Source organism: Liolophura sinensis, chromosome 2 (assembly GCF_032854445.1).
Source record: "Liolophura sinensis isolate JHLJ2023 chromosome 2, CUHK_Ljap_v2, whole genome shotgun sequence".
Taxonomy (NCBI): Eukaryota; Metazoa; Mollusca; class Polyplacophora; order Chitonida; family Chitonidae; genus Liolophura; species Liolophura sinensis.
The window spans coordinates 7,018,757-7,040,321 of record NC_088296.1 but is presented as its reverse complement, the minus strand read 5'-3'; the positions used below and the strand labels follow the sequence as shown (position 1 = coordinate 7,040,321).

The following is a 21,565-nucleotide window of genomic DNA, read 5'->3' as shown; positions in this document are numbered from 1 at the left end:
TTATTATCCCTTTGTCTGTAGAAGGTGAGGAAATTGTTCTTTTAATACGATGACTCAGGAGCCTCCTACCAATGTGGTTGCCGTGAGGTCAAGTCCAGCTTATGCTGGCTTCCTCTCCCGTCATGGAAAGGTTCTCCAGCAACCTACGAATGGTTGTGGGTTTCTCCAGGCCAGTTTCCCCTCCACCATAATGCTGGCTGCCGTCGTATATGTGAAATATTCTTGAGTACAGTGTAAAACATCTGATACATCAATAATCTTTTAATAGGAGCTAGGTTTGTCTATTCAACTGATGCTTTACCACAAAACTGGGCAATAATAATAATATGACCAAAAAATTCCACCACAAAAGAGCATTTTTGGAGGCAAATAAATTTCATGAGATATTATCCCTGTGCCAAAAATTACATTTTCCCAGGATGATATCATTTTCCAAAGACCTCTCAAAAGCACCTTTCTAAAATCACTACTGCTGAGTAGGCAGCCAATGTAAATGATAGAATGTCCAAGACAGGCAGAGTAGTTTGCTGCAGATAAGAAAGAAAAGCAAAAAAAAACACAAAATGGGTGTTCTGATGTGGATAAATGGTACCAGAAAAACCATGAAGCCTTATCACTTTCGAGGGTGAACAAGACCCAAAGACTACATCTTCAAATGCATTTTAAAAGTTGTGCCTGAGGTTTTAATAAAATTAGAGGGAAATATAAATTCAAAATGACCCCAACAAAAAATGTAATATACTGGTCCTATGGCCCTTGCAACCTGTGCACAAAATTTCCTCCAATTACATAACATTTTCTATAAAGTTGCATACAGACACACAGACACACAGACAAATAAATGCTGGCAAAAGCATAGATACACACTGTATTTCAGCTCAAGATTTGCCTGTAAACATGCATTTTAAGAAGAACATAAATGGCACTTTGATGTCAATTATTATTATAGTTATTTTGATACGAAATTAATCAAACATCATAAAAACATTTGAAGTTTTAAATTTAAAAGCGACATGGTCTGACAGTTAGCAAAAAAATTTTACTTAGAAAAAAAAAAGTAAAAAACACTGACACCACTTTCAAAGTGTTAATTATGTTTTTGTTTTTTTTTTTGTAATATGTAATAATACGTAATTATATAATATTTTTTTGCTCACCAGATAAATGACCAATTATAATTATGTCGCGGCACACAAGATCTTTGTTAAGTCATCTGTACGACTTATGACCGGAAATCAAGCTGGCATGATCTGAGCTTAAACTCACAATAACTGCCTTGGTGAGAGGCTCCTCAGTCATTGCATCGCGCTGGCACACTAACCGCTCAGCCACGGAGGCCCCCGCAGATGTTGCAGAATTCAAACTGAGGCTAATAAAATTCTGTATCAGAATTCAGCAATATCTTACCTCCTCTGTCAAATTTGTTGCCAATTCTTGAAACAACGGTGATGACTGATTGGCATAATCTGGAATCCAAATAAGGGAGACAATCCTCAGCTTGCTACGACGTAATTGAACAAAAGTGCCTCCGGTGTTGCTTGTGACACAGTAGTGTCTGTCATCGGTGTGCCAGCCTGGAGCGTTGTAGTTGCAGACGTCAACGGCTCTAAGGGATCGGTGGATGTAACGGGCATGGCTGTTGTCCTAGAGGTCACCTGTGTCATCCTTGTTGTGGCCGACTCTGTTACAGTTGTGTTTTCTTGCGCTGCAGATGTTGGGATGTTACAGGAATAGTAACTGGTGTACCTGGAGCTGAGAAAGGCAAGATTTAAAATTAATATTAAAATTGCTTTTAATTTGTGAAGGACATCACTTGAAAAAAGCTAAACTTGAGTTGAAATGCAGTGTTACCAGCTGTCTGGCCTAAGCAGAGTCAAGGCTGATCCACATCCTTGGTTCACAAGGATGTTATACTAATTTATTTAGTTGATAGGTGTTTTATACTCTACTCAAGAATATTTCACTTCTTCAAGGCTGATGATCAAGGTATTTGTTAAATTACCTGCAATTTTAAAGTCTATAAGCAACATGCCCCTTTTTTGCTGTTTTTTTTTTTTTTTCGGGCCTTTCACACACAAGTACACATAACACATACGTTGTAATGTAATAAAAATGTGATATACATGTAATATCGCAGCGCAAAGCAATTAAACTACATGTACCAAAGGTAAAGGGGTTTTATCGGGCACCACCCAATTTCCTATTCAAACAACTTTATGACCCAGATATTCTCTCAAGTACTTCAATAACCATATTCAGTAATACCTACACAAAAAAATTAATAATCTTTCAAAACTTTTGAAATTAATTTACACACATTTCCATTCTCATTTAATGAACAAAATACCATCTTCAGCAAGCTTCAAATAAAAAAAATTTTGGACAGGGTGGCTGTTTAGTTGGCACATGTAGGTTGGGGGGATATTCAAAACCAACAACTTTTTGGATAGGGTGGCTGTTTAGTTGGTACATGTAGGTTGGGGGATATCCAAAACCAACAATTTTTTGGACAGGGTGGCTGTTTAGTTGGCACATGTAGGTTGGGGGGATATCTGAACCCAACAACTTTTTGGATAGGGTGGCTGTTTAGTTGGTACATGTAGGTTGGGGGATATCCGAAACCAACAACTTTTTGGATGGGTGGCTGTTTAGTTGGTATATGTAGGTTGGGGGATTCTCGATACCAACAACTTTTTGGATAGGGTGGCTGTTTAGTTGGTACATGTAGGTTGGGGGATATCTGAACCCAACAACTTTTTGGACAGGATGGCTATTTATTTGGTACATGTAGGTTGGGGGATATCCGAAACAAACAACTTTTTGGATAGGGTGGCTGTTTAGTTGGTACATGTAGGTTGGGGGATATCCGAAACCAACAACTTTTTGGATAGGATGGCTGTTTAGTTGGTACATGTAGGTTGGGGGGATATCTGAAACCAACACTTTTTGGATAGGGTGGCTGTTTAGTTGGTACATGTAGGTTGGGGGATATCCGAAACCAACAACTTTTTGGATAGGGTGGCTGTTTAGTTGGTACATGTAGGTTGGGGGATATCCCTATCCAACAACTTTTTGGATAGGGTGGCTGTTTAGTGGGTACATGTAAGTTGGGGGATATCCAAAACCAACAACTTTTTGGATAGGGTGGCTGTTAGTTGGTACATGTAGGTTGGGGACATCCGAAACCAACAACTTTTTGGATAGGGTGGCTGTTTAGTTGGTACGTGTAGATTGGGGGATATCCGAAACCAACAACTTTTTCGATAGGGTGGCTGTTTAGTTGGTACATGTAGGTTGGGGGATATCCGAAACCAACAACTTTTTCGATAGGGTGGCTGTTTAGTTGGTACATGTAGGTTGGAGGATATCCAAAACCAACAACTTTTTGGATAGGGTGGCTGTTTAGTTAGTACATGTAAGTTAGGGGATATCCAAAACCAACAACTTTTTGGATAGGGTGGCTGTTTAGTTGGTACATGTAGGTTGGGGTATATCCAAAACCAACAACTTTTTGGATGGGTGGCTGTTTAGTTGGTACATGTAGGTTGGGGAATATCCGAAACCAACACCTTTTTGGATAGGGGTGGCTGTTTAGTGGGTACGTGTACGTTGGGGGATATCCAAAACCAACAACTTTTTGGATACGGTGGCTGTTTAGTTGGTACATGTAAGTTGGGGGGATATCCGAAACCAACAACTTTTCGATAGGGTGGCTGTTTAGTTGGGAGATACCCGAAACCAACAGCTTTTAATTTACGCCTGGTACTCTTACCAGAGAATGAAGTGAAGGCAGGGTCGATCGTGAAATCTCCTAAACTCTCGCTACCCCAGTGTGATTCACGAACACTTCCTCCAAACGTTCTGCTGATACTCTGTTAGCCGGGTTCAACATGACAGTGAATTGTACAATAACACCCTCACCATAGTTCTGAAAAACACACAATTTATTTATTTATTTCATTTGCATGACTTCCGGCAGCATGGACAGGTGGGAAGGAAACTGGCAAGGGATACATCAACCATTCATAGGTTAAAAAACTTAAAAGAAAAAGAAATTAGAAATTTCTAGATTAGCAATTCTCTGATTATTGATCCTATCTTCTCTATGTACTGTATCTCCCTTCAAAATTCGCTCATAAAAGTGCAAATTTCAAAGCAAATATTAAAGGTCATGACATATAATTTCTGGTGCCAGACCCTGTATTTTTAGAAATAGAATAGAATCCTGCCTTCTAGGAAAACCTCAATGCACATTTCTGAGATCAAATAGAGCTCTCACAATCGGATAAAAGGAGTAATTTCATCATGCACAAAACAATAGGCCAATAAAGGCTATGCAACTAAGAATCAACCCTATAGCTCTATATGCAGATAACTATAAGGTACATGGTTCCTATCATAACACATGCATCTTTATTTGAGACTGTGTCAGTTTCAAACTAAAATCCCTTTCTGAAATCATCCTTCTTCTACTAGTTTTAATTGGGATTTTGATAAAATCTTTTTTTCTCCTTTGGATTTAATTTTAAAGTTAATTTCTTTAAATGCCTATCTTTTCCATTTGCCGAATTGTGATGAAATTAATAGACATGCATCATGTCTTCATTTAGAACAAGTTTTTCAACTACAAAATATATCAAATGTTCCACGAAATGGTACCAAATACCCATTATACAAACATTATTTTTAAATATCCTTCTTTCCTTTCAGGGGAGATAACTGGTACTTACCTGAACCCGTTAATCATCACATTCACTACACTGTCATTAATAGCAGATTTTCTAAAAACACACTCCACCTAAAAGAAGAATGATAGATCCATTACAATTTGCCACATTAGAAAGATGTAAATGAAACAACAAATTCATAATATTTAAAATTTCACAAAACACTGTCAAAATATTATGATAGCAAGTCATAAATTCAGAAGAAAAAAGCTAAAAAATCCCAGTATCAAAATTTCGCTTCTAAAATTTAAAAATAAATTTGTATACATGACACTAGTGCCTAATTTAGCTTACTGGAACCATGAAGATTAGCGTACAATGTCTGATGGTGACAAATGGTGACATTTATAATGTAAGCTTGTCAAGACTATTTAGTTATATGATTGGAACTTTAACACTCAAGAGTTTCTCACTTATATGAGTGCCTGCTGTAAAACCACTAACTTTTGTCAATTTACTGACAGACTTTCTCACATGTAGTGTAGAGATAATATGAACACCATATACTGGTGGAAGAAAAATGGACATCAAAGAACATTAAGATTCCCCGCAGATGATCATATCTGTGTCAATGACGACTTTATATTGTCACCAAGGCCCCCGACAAACAGTGAGTGTTGTGAATGCACAAAATCCTTATCCAAGGTAGGGATTGAGCCCGTACCTGGTGTATCCTAGCAACCAATGAAAGACATGAGTATCAAAACAAAAGTGATCAATTTCTTACCTCATCCGTCACGTTGGTTGCGAGCTCCCGAAATTCTTGTGATTCGTACATGGCCAGCTGTGGTGACCATGGCACTGAGGATATGTGTATAGCAGCCAATACATAGTCGTAACTAACTTCTGATGATGCAGACGATCCATTGATGTGGTTCTCTACAGACGATGATGAGGATGAAGGGGGAGCTGATGAATGAAATGTTGTACTATCTTGATGGCTAGTTGTTTGACTGTATGGCTCTAATGTTCCTTCATCTAAAGCATTGGGATCAAATTGTGGGTCTCCTGAAAAGACAAAAGAAAGAGAGAGAATATAGTCAATGAGGGCGCATATCCTATCACTGTTTTATAATTCACAGCTTTGCAGTGATGTTACTGTCATAACTGCTCTGAGCCTAACATCAGTATGTTCTTAGGTCACGTGACTAGAGTACTAACGGTGAAAACAAAGTGAATCTAGCTCAGGTCAGGTAGGCATTGAAGAAATTAGCATAAAACATGAAAAACATAGCTTTCAGGTAAGAAATTTCTTTCTGGAAACGTAATCAGAGTGTATATGGCTTTTAGCTATGATAGTTTCAGTGTCGTATAGTACTTTAAAGATTACGATCGAATCAACAAAAAATTTCGCCAAATTAGCTTCACTTTATCACCACCTGGTCCTTGCGAGGAACCCGGGTGTTCGAAACAGCGAATCCTTAAAAACGACTTAAAACTCCATTTTTGTGGGTGAAATAGAGTAGCCCTAAACAAGGGCAAACACTGAGGGTTATTTGCAACAATAGAGATATTCAGTTAGAAGTTACAAGTTGTAACTTCTAACTTGTAACTTCAAACTGCAATTAGTTAACCTATTCTAGTTTGAAATTACAAGTTATATGTTGAACTTGTAACTTCTTACTAAAGGTCTCTATTTTCTGACATTGCAGGTAAATATCAGAAATTGTTGAAAATCAACCTCAACGTTTCATTTAACTGAACAAAGGCAAACTGAAATCCAAAGAAAAAATCAGTTATTTTACGATAACTATTTTCTTGTGCTTTCGTTTGTTACTTGCTGCCACAAATACTGAAAAGAAACGATACTAAACCAAAAGCAAACACCTATTCCTTCCGCTATAAGCCTTCAAGGTCTGCCCATCAATCAAAGTGAAACTTTGTAATACTGTTTCTCGCCTTCAAAAACAGAAGAGCGGTGATAACCTGGACTACTTCACATCTAATTCTACAATAATTCATTGACATGCTGATAATGCACCGATCGAATTCTACCACAATTCAATGAAATGCCGAGAGTATAAATATTTGATCTCCATAATGGGGATTGCTGTTGTGCAATTTTCATCATGAAGGAAAAATTCAAGGTGTTTTAGAGCAAGTTATTAAACCTGCATCGACCTGATCTGTCCAGAACTTTCCTTCGAAAGGCCACTCAAGTACTTAACAGAAAATTACCATTTTAATTTTCAGATAAAGATTTACATTAAGAAACAGGCCAACACAGCACCCCTATCTATACTACATGCTAGCAAATACATGTGAATTAAATATCTTTTTAGTCCTCAACTCTATTTTTTCTCGCCATCACAATTTCAGTAATTCTGAAACGGTCCCCTTTATATGGCGCTTGATCTCTAACGCCGAACATGCCGGTTTAACACTGCATAGTCGGCAGGTCATGCCATGTGTGCGTTTCGCGTTTCTTTCAACACCATGTGTTTATTTTTGTTGTTTATCCACACTTTGAATTTCTGGTGGCGTCAACTCAGTAAATTTGCCCCTTGTGTCTCTTGTTTGGGACAGTCTGTATATCGTTCAACATAAAACTGCCCTCCACTTTTCCAAGAGTTTTGTATGCAGCCGAGCTACAGAGAGAAAACCTTTTAGGCTCTAAAATCATTGTTTCCTCGAATTACTGACGTTATTTCTCGTAAAACGTTCTTTGAAACTGTTTTATTTGATTTTACTGTTTTTAACGCCACATACTCACTTTTTTTCCATTTAGGCCTATAAAGACGATGGGAGTTAGTTTTATGCAAGAATGGGTTAAAAATAGCTAATTAAAACCATCGTCCTGTGACGAATTACTGACAAACTTTTCCACGTGTGACGCAAGGAAAGATAACGCAAAGGGTCACACGTACCCGCGTCGTCGACAGTTTATCGTCACCAGGTCTTCCAGCAACTTACGGGTGATCGTGGGTTTCCCCAGGACTGTCCCCGGTTTAATTCCACCCACCATAATGCTGACCGCCGTCGTCTAAGTAAAATATTCTTGAGCAATGCGTAAACACCAATCAAATAAATATATAAACAAACAGTAATTAAGAGTGGTATATAGTCTGCTCAACTTCTATAAATAAAAGCTCTATAACGAAAATATTTCATTTATACGACAGCAGCCAGCATTGTAGAAGAAGGAAATCGGACAGAGACATAGGAAAACCCACGACCGTCCGCAGGTTGCTGGAATTCATCGTGGGGATATGTTCTAAAGATACAAATACCATGGAGGAGTACAATATTCTACCTTCATGAAATGACTTTAAAAGTGATCTTATAGTTGGTTGAAAGTAACGGTATCAAAGCTTGCGAAGAGGTATTTTTTCCCTAAGGCCTTAGTGCAATGTTACATGATTCAGGCGCTTGTGGCTTTATGCCTGTGTTTGTCGTTGAACTAGTACAGACAAATGTTTGACGTGTCAAACCGAAGTGTTTGTGGACCAATGTACTCAACGGCAAGCCAGTAAAAGCCAGCAAAGTCGAAGCAAATAGAACCTTGACTCTGAAAAGGTTTCCGTTGTTATATATGCATGCGTGTTGGCGTGGGTTTGTGGGGGGGGGGGGGGGGGAATGCGCCTCAGTTTTATATTGTTGAAGCTTTTAAATCCCTAAAAAAGCAGAGCGTCTTCAATTTAATTCAATATCTTTAGCGGTCATCTGGGAAGAGCTCGCCAAAAAATCGCCAGTTGTATTTATATTAAGATAGATGCCTGCCCACCGTGTTTGTTCGTTCAATACTAAAGGCTCTGCATAGAACAGCCGAAATGCTGCATTCTCTCCGTACACAGACAAAAACGAGGAAACTTCGGTATACGTTCATGATGACGGATTACATTTTCGTCGCCCAATAACGAATTAATCCGTTCCTGATTACGGGTTAGATCGTTATCAGAAACAGATTAGGTCGTAATCACTAACGGATTAATTCCTAATCAGAAACTTACTAATCCCTTAAAGGGATAACAGAGAATAGTAAATTTGTCAAAATACAGAGAACCTCTACAAAAAGTGATGTACATTCCAACTACCTGATATATGTTTACAAGATTGACTTACCCTCTAATTCCATGTACATTCATTCTACCTGTAACTTTACATCAAGCTGGGTGCATTCTGGATTAGTGTTTATACATTCACAGAACTTTGGCTGCGAAAAAGCACCAGGTGAAGTGCATGGAACATTTAGAATATAGTAAAAGACGTGCAGTACAGAGAGCAAAACTAGAGCAGCGACGACACTGATAACTGGTGTATTGTCACACGTAACCGGTGAAATGCCGCCGCTTGTCTACCTCAGTTAGAGTTTTGTCTTAACTGCTGATGTAAATGCTGAACAGTAGCAAATCACACGCCCCTAGCACCATGACTTAAGTAGAGTAAGGCACAAGAGTGCAGTACCGTTAACTGCACTAAACAAATTGCGTTTGTGAACTGCTCAACGTAGGGTAGGGTGGGGCAAGACGCACACCCTAAGCGCAAATGGCTCTGTATCCACAACATCTCTGCTAAATGAAAAACCATTCCACACAGAGATAGCCTATAGCGTATCCTGTACGTGCCCAATGGCATATAGGTAATAGCCTTTCTTTAGGCGGTATAGAGACCTGAACATTATCAACACAAAGTGGGCGTTTTGCCTCAGGTGTTGAGGCAAAACGCCCGCAAGCTGGGGCAAAATGCCCACGGTGGGCGTTTTACCCTTCAACACCCCAGACTGGAATAATCATTCATCATAAGCATACCACTCTTGTCGGATACAATACCAGTATTTTTGCTTTATTCAGAAATCCTCAGGCATTACAGGAAATTGTATCTAATGGCGGTCTTGTAATGACAAAACAAAAAGTACATTCAGTTCATCCAAAAAAACCCCCAAAAACTTGTTGAATCGACTGAAAACATTCTGGTTAAATTGGCTGAATCTCGTTTAATCACTTGAATCTTCTGAATCCTGGTCAGATTCACAGTTCGGACATAAAAACACCTTTTCCCCGTTTGTACATTCTTCATGTGCCCATTGCAGACATGTTACACACCTCACCCAAATTTCCCTTGATTTGGAATTGGAGAAAGGCTCCCCACAAATCAAACAAGGCCATACTTCGTCTTCGTTGCTGCTGTCTTCACAGGCGTCCTTTGTCTTTTCCACAGTCCCTTTTCCCTTCACATTTCCCTTGCCATTCTTCTTTCCTGAGCTATTGACGGCAGCTCTCCTACCCCTCTTACCCTTGCCATCTTTTGAAGATGGTTTCTCTTCCAGCATTGCCTTGTACGGAGATGAGGTTAACAGTGCCGCACCTTCAGCTTTCCTCTTCCTTGCTCGCGAGGTTGCTAGCTTTGGAGTCGGTGACAAGCTTCGAATTAAGTTCTGCAGTGCTGTTGAGCCTGAAATAAACAAAGGCGCCCATTCACTCTCAAGACAACAATATAACTTTCAACAATATATGAACCAGACAAATTAAGTATAGTTTAGAATAGAAGACTCCCTGTATGTTGCAAAACACAGTCATTTAGCAGGCCTACACACTTAGTACAAAATACACTGTCATAGAGGTTAATTACCAGGTACATCTTGAGTGCTGGGGCCTGGTACAGATGGTGGTGGTAACTGTGTAGCTTCTTCACTCGAAGAACCAGAAGTTTCTTCCTCGCCGATGGCCGCGCTCGGCTGTTTTTCGGTAGAACGGACAGTCCCTGTCAATTCTGTAATGGGTGTATCCTGTCCATTAGCTGTCTCTCTCTGGGGTTCAGGTTCATCTGTCACTGCAGCTGCGGCGAACTCACTATCTGGAAATATGTTCTCATCAAAAGGCCATATTCCGCAACATGCGAACCCCCCAACAGCCTTTTCAGGTGTTGCCGACTTCAGGTAAGCCTTGCCAAATATAGCAGCCATTTCGAAGAATGAAATTCGCTTCCCAGGGTTGGCAACCATCCACGAGTCACATGCTGCATTACACCCACTCTTGAGGGATTTGAAGTACGTCCTGTCTAACGGCTGCATCTTGTGTGTACTGTGGGGTGGCAGAGTTAGAAGATGCAAGCCATGCTCCCGTGCGTAGGTAACTGCCGCCAGTGTTTTGTGACTGTGGTGACCATCAAGAATAATTATTTGCTTAACATCTTTTGAAGCATTTGTAAAGTTCACAAAATGCTCCAACCACCTGAGAAAAAGTTCTGCGTCAGTCCACCCATTTGGGCTTGCATAACCGACTGCTTGCGGAGGTGCGCCGGCCATCAACGCATCGACCATCCTCTTTCGGGGGAAAATAAGCATAGGGGGTACATACATGCCTGCAGCATTCATTCCACAAATCACAGTCACCGTCTTGCCACGCTCTCCACTTGTCATCCGGCTCACCTGTTTCACGCCCTTGGTGGCAAGAATTTTCCCTGGCTTATGTACGCTTGTTATCCCAGTCTCATCCATATTCCAAACACGGGCAGTTGTAAATTCCTCAGATTGAAGCAACTCCTTGTACACACCGAAAAACTGTTGAACTTTAGGTTTGTTGAACCCAACCGCCCTGGAGAGATTAGTTCCTTGAGGTTCTCTAATGCTCAAATTTTGATGGCGAGTGAGAAATCCTGAAAGCCAGTCCTTCCCAGCCATTTTGCGATCATGACTGAATGGGTGTTGCAATCCAACTGCCTCAGCCAGCTCGTAGGCGAGTCTTCTAACGTCTTGTGTGGTCAGTCCGTAGAGAGACTTTTCCATATACTGAATGTGGTCATTTAGTTCTTTCTCGAGATTTTCTGTGAGGATAACACGATGTCTACCAAGACGTGAAACACCCGGATTGGCCACCAGTCGATCCCTGTGGCGTCTTATGGTCCTACGGGGAATATCAAATTCCTTCGACGCTCGCAGGAGTGGCATACCCCCTTTCACTGCTTCCAAAGCCAAAGTAAGTTGTTGGTTCCCGTATTGTCCCCTAGTGGATTTACGTTTGTATTTCCTCACCATAGTGAAATCTGAAACAAGCGTGAGAAAATATTTTCCCATTATAAGCCGTATCACACATCCCAAAATACATGTTATATATATACACGTATACCATAGATAGATTTTATTAGACGGAAAAGATGCCTTTGATACCATTTCATCAAATTCAAAACAGTTTAGGCTTTTTTACCAATCCTCGCAAACTAGCTGCCCCGTTTTATCACAAATGTCATCCAACCGTAGAAATTTGTAAATATGTACATAGATGTATATCCCTAGGTAGTGGTTATACATTACAAACTACTGGTATTTACTACACATATTATTTGCGCTAACGTTAAAAACTTATTAAACTGGGAATACTGTTGATGGGGCAAAACGCACATGCACTGGGGTAAAACGCACACAGTGGGCGTTTTAGCCCCAGACACGCATGGGCGTTTTGCCCCAGCCACGTGGTTCAACATTTTTTTCAATTTGCGCAAGGCCAGTCAGATATTTCTTGCTGTGGAGCAGCTGCGTGCGAAGCATAATTACAAGGGTTTATTGCACACCAAGTGTCTTGTTAATTGGACTTTTCCTTCAGTCTGTATCTCGTAATATATCATGCTATGTTTTTACAAAAAATGTGTCAATTTTCACACTCACCGTGACGAAGGAAAACTACGCCGCCTTCAAACCTGCCGCTCCATGAGACTTTCAGCCTTGACGACCTCACTTGACCTGAGCAGTTCGCGGGCTGGAGGATGACGTCATTACTTCCAAATGTGGGGTGGGCTTTTTGCCTCGCCTGGGCTTCTTGCCCCGCCCTACCCTACTGCAAATTTACAGCGTAAAGAGAACTGCTCATGTACATAAAATGCCATGCACATAACATGCACAGCATGTATAACGGAGGAAAACAAAAAACAAACACTGTTTGTTGTGACAGACTTGTAGTGAAGACGATCTCAGTGATCGTACCAAATCTGCTTTGTTGAACACGGAAATACCATGTGGGATATATCATAAAGTTTCACACGACATGAAAACAAGCCCCAAGCCAAAGGGCTAAGCAGCAAAGAAAAAAAGAAACAAAGAAAAAAATACACGACGCTTCATAATTAAAAAAATGTCAAGAAAAAAATCCATTCATTTTTGGCGTTATATGCAGAGACAGTTATACGTATATTAATTTAGGTTTGAGACCTAACGTTGTTCAAGGATGAATCATATCTGTTTGTGTGTCAATGGTCTTTTAATCTTGGGAACAGTAAACTCGCTTAACAAAGTTTATGTGCAACATTTACATTGATTGGCCTAGGCTGTTTGATTCGGCGTAGTGAGAAAGGAGCAACAGGTTGACTTGTTTTTGGCAGAGTGTCGCAATATTTTCACCGGAAGTCATAACATTTGCACGTTATTTTGCAACAAAAATACGAAACTGTGGCTAACATGGTGCAGAATGCCATCTGTGGAGAAGCAGGGTTGAACAAAATGTTCGAAATTCCGGTATTGTCTGTTAATGTAATTTCTGATGCGATGTTGAAAAAAAGGACACCTAGTGAGAAGATTTTTGAACAAAGATGTGCTTATTGAAAAAGTTAGACTTCTCAGGGTTTCCTTAAACTGTTATCTTGACTCGTACTTGGCATTTGAAAACAAAAATGATCGACAGATGTGTTCTCATATAAAATGGCTGAGGAAGAGAGAATAATAAGAACAAGCTGTTGCAGTGGGAATTGAAAACATCCACGAGCGCTACACTATATAGTAAGAAACGGATTAGCATTGTTTGGAATGCCGAAATTCTCAGCAATTTCGAACTTCGAACTCTCAAATCAGTGTGAACAAAAAAAACAAGCTTTGCATAAAGAAATAGGCAAGCAAGCATCCCAAGATATACTCGAATTTGGAGGCAAGACAGCTTGGTGCACTTGGCAGCATATTTCCTGCTTCACGTACATTTATGTCATTCCACGTTTATGGAATTGTTCATTTGAAAATGTAATCAGTCATTTGACATATTCTTTTGTCATCTGTGTTTTGCTTTTCTATCTGGCCTTTCCACCTGTTCTTTTAGTGACAGATGATATGGGTAAATGGACTCTTGTCCAAAAGCATGCCAACTTTCAACAAAATGTGCGCATCACATTTCTAATGTCTGAGCATGCGCTCCCGAGCACACAGATCCAGCACGCAAAGGCGGCCATATTTTATCCTCAGTCAGGAAAATTAGCATACATCACTCGTGACTTCAATCGTCCTCGATCGCCCTGTGGGTGAGAAGTATAAAGCGTGGGAAACATAAATTCCTGGGTCTCGTATTTCAGATAGAAGCAGCAACAAACTAAGCCTGTATCAGGTTCAGGACCCATCTGGGCTAAGCGAGTTACCAGCGGCATCTCTGCCACAATTGTAAGTCATTTTGGACGAAACGTTTATCTCCAAACCACCCAAAATGCCAGTCAAATGACCGTCATTGTCACCAGAGTTCGTTCTCATTGCGACCATGTCCTGTCGGGCTAGAGTGCTTGACCAGTTGACCGGCGTGGCGTCGTTCCGGACAATACCTTGATGGCCTCCAAGGTCCGAGGGAGTGAGTATCTCGTTAATGTGTTTACCTTTGGCTTTAGGATCACAGGGTCAATGAGGTACGGGCGGGGCTAGCAAGCTTACCACTTGTAGAATTAATACACATTCACGATAGGGGCAAGTTGCTTCCGAAATGGGAACGAAAGGCTACAAATAAGGGACCGCCACTGTTGCCAGTATAGAGATTTGGCGTAAAATCGTCAACTAATTTTACGTTCTAGACACAGATTCCACAAAGCCATTTCTGTCTTACGTCGAAATTTAAAAATTCATCACAACGCTTATTTTTGAAAATGGCAAGTTGAAATTTTGACAAACATTTCTTACTAAGCATCAATGAGGTTGTCAAAATTTTAGTTGATGTATAAATGTAAGTATCTCTAACCTTCTCTAGTCATAACCGGCTTTGTGCATAGTGTCAGACATTGATGAATAAGTTGCGTCCAACAGTCCATCACTCAGGTTTACTCAGATGTCTACACTCTAAAAACTAATCTGTTACAATTAACACAATATTCTGTTGTCTGAGTGATACCAGGATACTTTATGTTATTGCCGCACCATACACAGTTACACCAACAAAATATTCTGTTGGAATAACAGAACAAGACTGATAAACAGGGTTTCTCAGAAGTTGTGCACCATCCTGATTTTCATTTTTTCTGTGTTTCAGATTTAATACTGATTTTAATTTTTTTTCTCTCTTTCAGAGTTAATTATGGCTAATAAATTAACAGTACAAGAAAGAGATGAATTGATTTTTATGTTTGAAAGAGATGAATTGATTTTTATGTTTGGAAGAGATGGGGCAACACACCACTCTGTAGCTCAAGCATTCAACCTCAACCTGGATGGTGCGAGACTTCTGGGACACTCTGTATAACATAATAATTTGTAACAGTTACAATCTATTTTGCCATTGTTCAAAAACATTTTATTCTGTCCCACCACAATGCTGGCTGCTGTCGTATAAATGAACTATTGCTTAGTATGGAGTAATTGAAACAAAAAAAGATAAAATTTGTCAGTTTAACTGTTTTGCAGATTAGTTTTTGCAGTGTAGTTAGCATTCCGTGAGAATGGACATCAGAAAACGAGCTGGACACTAGAGTACAGGCCAGAGGTTCTTGGGCGGCAGACCAGACACGGTTTATTTGTTTAAAATTTGCAAACAATTCCGTGTCTTAAACATAGCCGTCTAGAGTAACTCTTGGACAAACAAGGCTGCCCTGAAGGCAAGGGCATTTTTTTCTTCTCTTTTAGGATTGGAGGCCCAGCCTAGGGATATTCCCTAGGTTGAAAAATCGCCAAATTCTAAAGAACTCGTCAGAACGGATTCTAGCATTCTTTGTCTTCAATCAAAAGGATGATCTCGTCTTAATTCTCGCGGTCAGCGAGATCTATTTGACCAGCGAGGGCATTCAGCTTGAGTAAAGCTTGCAGAAAAGTGAAGATAGCGTATTTGCATATTGTCTAGATGTAATAAAATGTATTGTAATGTAATGTATGATATATATGTTGTCTTAGCAATGGTTCTGTCGTCACACAATCATGATTTTGACAACGGAAAGAATTTTGTTTATCCATAAAACATGACGCATTTCATTTTAAATATAAAATGCAGAGAAATGCAGAGTAAGAAACTTTGAAATAATTTGAAACAAAAAATATTAGTTTGTATAATAAATGAAAAGAATATTTGTGTGTAATAAAAAAACGTAATATATACAAATATTTACAGAAACGCTGGAGAAATGCAAACAGCTAATTTCCTCATTACTTAATTTGTGTATTAAATACAGTTATGTAATTTTACCCCCCCTCCCCCCCCCAAGCCACATTGTAATCTTTGACCAGGGAAGGCCATGTTAACACATCATCCTTGGGGTATGGATCTTTGGTCGCAGTTTGGAGTGCATTTCTCAGAATGCGAGTGCCAAGGTAAAGCTTTTCGCGGAAAATGCAAACTTTCCAGTCAACATGTATTTTGGTCAGCATTACGTACATATAGCTATAAATTATCTTCGATTGAGACATAGATCCAAACACAGGGTTGTTTACAGTGGAAATTCTTGCAAGCAGCTTCAAATAATGTGAGCAATGCGAGGAAAACAAAAAAATGCGAAATCTTGGAAGCTCGTCAATGTATATATAATAAACAAAGACACACACACAAAACAGAGGATTGAAATTTAAATTTTCTCCTTAACTCTCTTCACTAAAGTGATTTCTACGCGATTTTGTGTGGAATAAAAACTTATAAAATAAATAAAATAAAATCAGTCTCATTAAAATTCAAACTTGAACAGGTGAGCATCATGAGGTCATTGAGTGCAACTTATAAGGTCAAATTCCTTTTAGAGGTCAGTCGGTTGAATGGGTCCTTCTTTACGTGATCCAAAAGATGGCGACCGCTATATGTACCTACATTCTGCAAGTATGTACTCTTCAAAATTAAATAATGTAAATATGTAGGTATATATTGTCTTTTATTCCCGAACGCTGAATGTAATTATTTTAAGGCTAAAATCCGCCCGAGGGTTCGACTTAAAACTATCATAGGGACCATACTCACACAAAATGTACGCCCAAAGTTAAAGGTAACCTGTTCCTGTTTACGCATGTAGTCTACCTTTCCACAAAAATCTGTTTTATATCACACCTTTTTGTCACGACAGTCTCAAAATAGGTGACAGGTAAACGCTAAACGCGTATTTGATTCCTTAAATAAAACGACTTCCTTTGACTTCAGCGACGAATTGATTGGGGTGATCCTAAAATCGCATACCAAGGAAACAAATTCAGATATCACGGAAATGTTAATGAGTTTAATTTCTATGGAACGACAGAAGGGTATTCTTGTCAAACTTGGGAGTTGTTTGGCGACTCCCGCAGGAAATTGCACAATTTAAAGGATACATGAAAAGGTACTACAGAACAAAGAGGATGACTTTAAAGAACATGAAGAAAGATATAACAATTGTCCGTCAAAGAGTCTGTCCAAAACATCTTCCAGGTGCATTTATAGGGGCTGGGTGGTTATAGAAAAAAATGGTATTTTTTAGGAATATCAACTCCTGTGTTTAAAAACTGGTAACATTTCGATGTTAGTCCTAATACCATTTAAAATTCAAGTGAATAAATGTCTTAGTATGCGTGCACAAAGTCGAAACGTTACTTTTTTTTTTTACTTTATTTCAGAACTTACATACGAAGCCCAGTTACACACCTGTCTGCTAAATGCTATAAGAATCAGGTATATAATGATTTTATACTTTATGGATTCGTTCCAGAAAGGTCGTATTGATTTATTGATTTATTTATTGATTGATTGATTGATTTATTTATTTATTCTATTTGTTTGGTGTTTTACGCCGTACTCAAGAATATTTCACTTATACGACGGCGGCCAGCATTATGGTGGGAGGAAACCGGGCATAGCCCGGCAGAAATCCACGACTATCCGCAGGTTGCCGCCAGGGCAAAATTAACTGTGGACATGTACGAGTAGCTGTTCTGTGCACTATTTATACCTTCAGCGCTAGAGAGTTGGTCGATTTATGTGCATGAATATACAGGGCTATGAGCTGAGAAGAGGATTGTTTACGTATTTGTGGAATGTTGTCAGTCCGGACAAAAACAATAGGCACAAGTTCCATTATGATGCAAGCCTGACAAACTAAGAATGACAACGATTCATGCACCGGAGCTATAATATATAAATATAATAATAACGACATGCTGGGGCAAGCTTACTTACTTAATCTATCTACTCAAACAGAACTACAAACAGGACTACGTTCAGCCTGAAAACTCATGTATATTTCCCACAAACAGGACTACGTTCAGCCTGAAAACTCATGTATATTTCCCACAAACAGGACTACGTTCAGCCTGAAAACTCATGTATATTTCCCACAAACAGGACTACGTTCAGCCTGAAACTCATGTATATTTCCCACAAACAGGACTACGTTCAGCCTGAAAACTCATGTATATTTCCCACAAACAGGACTACGTTCAGCCTGAAAACTCATGTATATTTCCCACAAACAGGACTACGTTCAGCCTGAAACTCATGTATATTTCCCACAAACAGGACTACGTTCAGCCTGAAAACTCATGTATATTTCCCACAAACAGGACTACGTTCAGCCTGAAACTCATGTATATTTCCTACAAACAGGACTACGTTCAGCCTGAAAACTCATGTATATTTCCCACAAACAGGACTACGTTCAGCCTGAAAACTCATGTATATTTCCCACAAACAGGACTACGTTCAGCCTGAAAACTCATGTATATTTCCCACAAACAGGACTACGTTCAGCTTGTAAACTTCTACATATACTTTGCACAAACAGGACAACATTCAGTTTGAAAACTCCTCGATATACTGCGCACAAACAGTGGATGAAAGTGTGCCACCCGAGAGCATCAACCGTGCAAGATGTTAGAGGTTCTAGTCGTTAGTGTGTTTTCATTGTCATCTTAGACTTTTGAAGCCGCTTCGTTCGCATACAGCCTTAAACGTTTCTTGAATATTTATAATAATGAAGTCGAGGTATCACCACATGAATGTGAAAGGCTTCACAAGCTTTCGACCCACACCTGATAAAATCCCGGCATGTGGATCGAAAGCTTTTGAAGTCTTTCATCTTTACCTGGTGATTGCCTCGACTTCATTATTGTTAATACTAAACCCCCACGTACGGTTATGAATCTAAACCTGTAAATAATTTCTAAAACAGGTATATAGAGCACGTATCTTTCTGCACCATTGACCACTGCGGCTTCGCCATACCGGCTGGTTAATGTGACTGCTCTCCAATGCAGTCACACAGGCTGCAGTCATGCAGGCATGTGTGGCATACCTTCCGTTGCAATCACGTAAACCTTGTGTAAATCCGTTTGATTTAAATGGCTTTTTCTCCAACCATAACAGTGTCTAATTGGGAATATAGCAATTAGACTCATAGCATGACGTCGTAAACAAGTTATGGTAAAATGACCTTAATTTCACCCATGGGTAAGCTGGAAAGTTTGCTTGATTCTAAGAGCTCGCTTCCTCTACAAACAGTCTGTAAATGTTCCTTTACTTCAGGAATTCTGGGGCGGCTGAGGTCATTTTTGTGCGTACGGGGTCAGATGCATCTTGTCTCTTTCGTTGATCAATATCCGATACCCTTTACAGTGTACCTACACATATTACTGCAACCCGCTTATCTGTGTGGAAAAGGGGCTTGTATCTGAAAATTCCACGGTTCACTATTTTTGCCTACTATAGTAAACTTCCTAGTCTTATGGACATTCTCGTGGCTTCATTACAAGTCATATTTCCACCACGCGATGTGTTAGTATTGCGCATGCCCGAGGGCATGCAATTTCGCGGGGTGATAATGGGCGGGCTAATAGGAAATACTGCCCATTCAATATTTGTCTGAAATACTGCCTATTCAATATTTGTTTGAAACACTGCCTATGTGGCGTCAAATCCCAGTCATTCATTCACTTATCTAATCACTAGTTTAAAACTGTTGAGGTACCAGAACGATGCTAAGCCGCAACTAGGCACTGCTATTAGTGACACACAGGCCTCAGTAACAGTTGCTCATTAAAGTGCATTTGGCGATATAGCCGATATGGTGTATAGAGGAGAATGAGCGTTGTTCCGTTTTCCACCTGAATCGCATTTGTGGGAGCAGAGAGGCGAGCTTTAAAACCTAACCTGTCATCCAGAATAGCGCTAAGACTGATGTCAATACACGGTTTTCACTTTTATGAAGCTGAGAGATCCGCCTTTGCAAAGGAATCTCCGAGATTCTTTAAGTTCATATTTTAAAAGGTCGCGTTGAGACTTTCAAAAGCGTTGTCAAACATCCATACACAGTTTTTTGTATACAAGTATCTATCATCCTTGAATATCCAAGAGGCTATGTCGAGTGGTTGAAAGCGTTTGACACTGTACACCGACAAAGGCCACATCACGCATATAATAACACCGTATTAATACGCGTGAAGTCCGTGACACATTGCTGTCGTCTGCTACTCTCTGGCAAGCTGCCAATTCTGCATTGTATCGCTTAGTTCACGCGTCCCGAATTCAAAAGGGTTGTTTTTCTTTTGCACTGAACCTCGCCTATCTTTTGAAGACTTGAATGAGCTAGGCGTAGGCTAGGCCAATATCCATGCAGATTTTATGAGATGTTTGGTAAGTAATATAGCGGCAATCTCATTTACGTTCCTCAGTAAATGTTATAGCTTTATATTTATCCGCACACACTTGTACACAACACGCGCGACGATGCGAGACGACAGTTACTTTCTCACTCTCACGATTTAGAACCATGAGTCTTTATTTTTTTAACCATTCACCAATTCCTTTTGAAAAATCCATGCCAAGCCACATTCTGGGCTTATTAGAGTTCATGAAATTACAAAAGGGTGAACGACCATAAAAACGGGTGCTTCACACAAAATTCTTGTGTGTTAGAAAACAGCCACTGGATTACAACACACTTTCTGGCACCAACTACATTCCTTTTAACCCAAGCGTCAAGTCGGACATGTATATACTACTTGAAAGCCACATATGGGGTGTTCCAAGTCGATAGTGACAGACCTAAGGTCAACCTGGAATCCAGTCACGCCTGAAGTTTTATTTAAAAAGTCAAAAAGTATTATTCATGTATCAACGAGATGAATCATTCCACCAATCTGCACAAAAAACCACTGCCAAATACCAAGGTTATTTCTATTTTGATTCTTTTTGATTTGGTATTTTGCATCAAGTTATAACGTGCATGGTTGAGTGAACAAACTTGAAGCAGCTGAACATATAAGAAAACACCTGCGTACAAATCTGAACGTCTTGCCGCGTGTTACATAGCCCTGCATAATATACTAGTACTGCGTAATCAAGAATACGTAATTCACTTCGATGCAGATCAAGTTTATGAGAGAAGAGAACAGGGTGGCCGGTTCTATACCAACTGAGGTTGGCTCTACAAAGCGTGTGTTGATATTGTCGCGAGCGTAACTGCTGGAATCACATGGAATAGTGTCTTCTGTTTCTTACATACAAGGGTGGGTTTCTTACATACAAGGGTGTGTTTCTTACATACCAGGGTGTGTTTCTTACATATGTAGCAAACTCTTGACTTAAATGAATACAGAATAGATTCTGAGTGGCTGACGTGAGAGATAGCGAAGTCCAGGCCATGTCTTGCCTTATCTGAATTTAGGGTATCGTACATTTCTTCAAGCGTGACCAAAGTTGTAATATTTTACCCAGGAAAACTTACCTCCACGG

General features: G+C 39.7%; 2 protein-coding genes across 2 annotated transcripts in view; both read right to left on the bottom strand.

Annotated features, from left to right (window-relative positions):
- The window catches only part of LOC135463070 (mucin-2-like), a 37,100-nt gene extending 33,178 nt beyond the window's left edge, over positions 1–3,922 (bottom strand). Inside the window, exons 1-2 of the mRNA XM_064740389.1 lie at positions 3,773–3,922; positions 1,408–1,752 (exon numbers count right to left, since the gene is read on the bottom strand). The gene's annotated coding sequence lies outside the window, so the exon portion shown is untranslated. The remainder of the gene's footprint in view (positions 1–1,407; positions 1,753–3,772) is intronic.
- The window catches only part of LOC135463069 (uncharacterized), a 55,724-nt gene continuing 35,652 nt past the window's right edge, over positions 1,494–21,565 (bottom strand). The window contains exons 2-4 of the mRNA XM_064740388.1: positions 5,455–5,735; positions 4,731–4,798; positions 1,494–1,746 (exon numbers count right to left, since the gene is read on the bottom strand). Coding sequence (XP_064596458.1) covers positions 1,494–1,746; positions 4,731–4,798; positions 5,455–5,735 — 602 coding nt within the window. The remainder of the gene's footprint in view (positions 1,747–4,730; positions 4,799–5,454; positions 5,736–21,565) is intronic.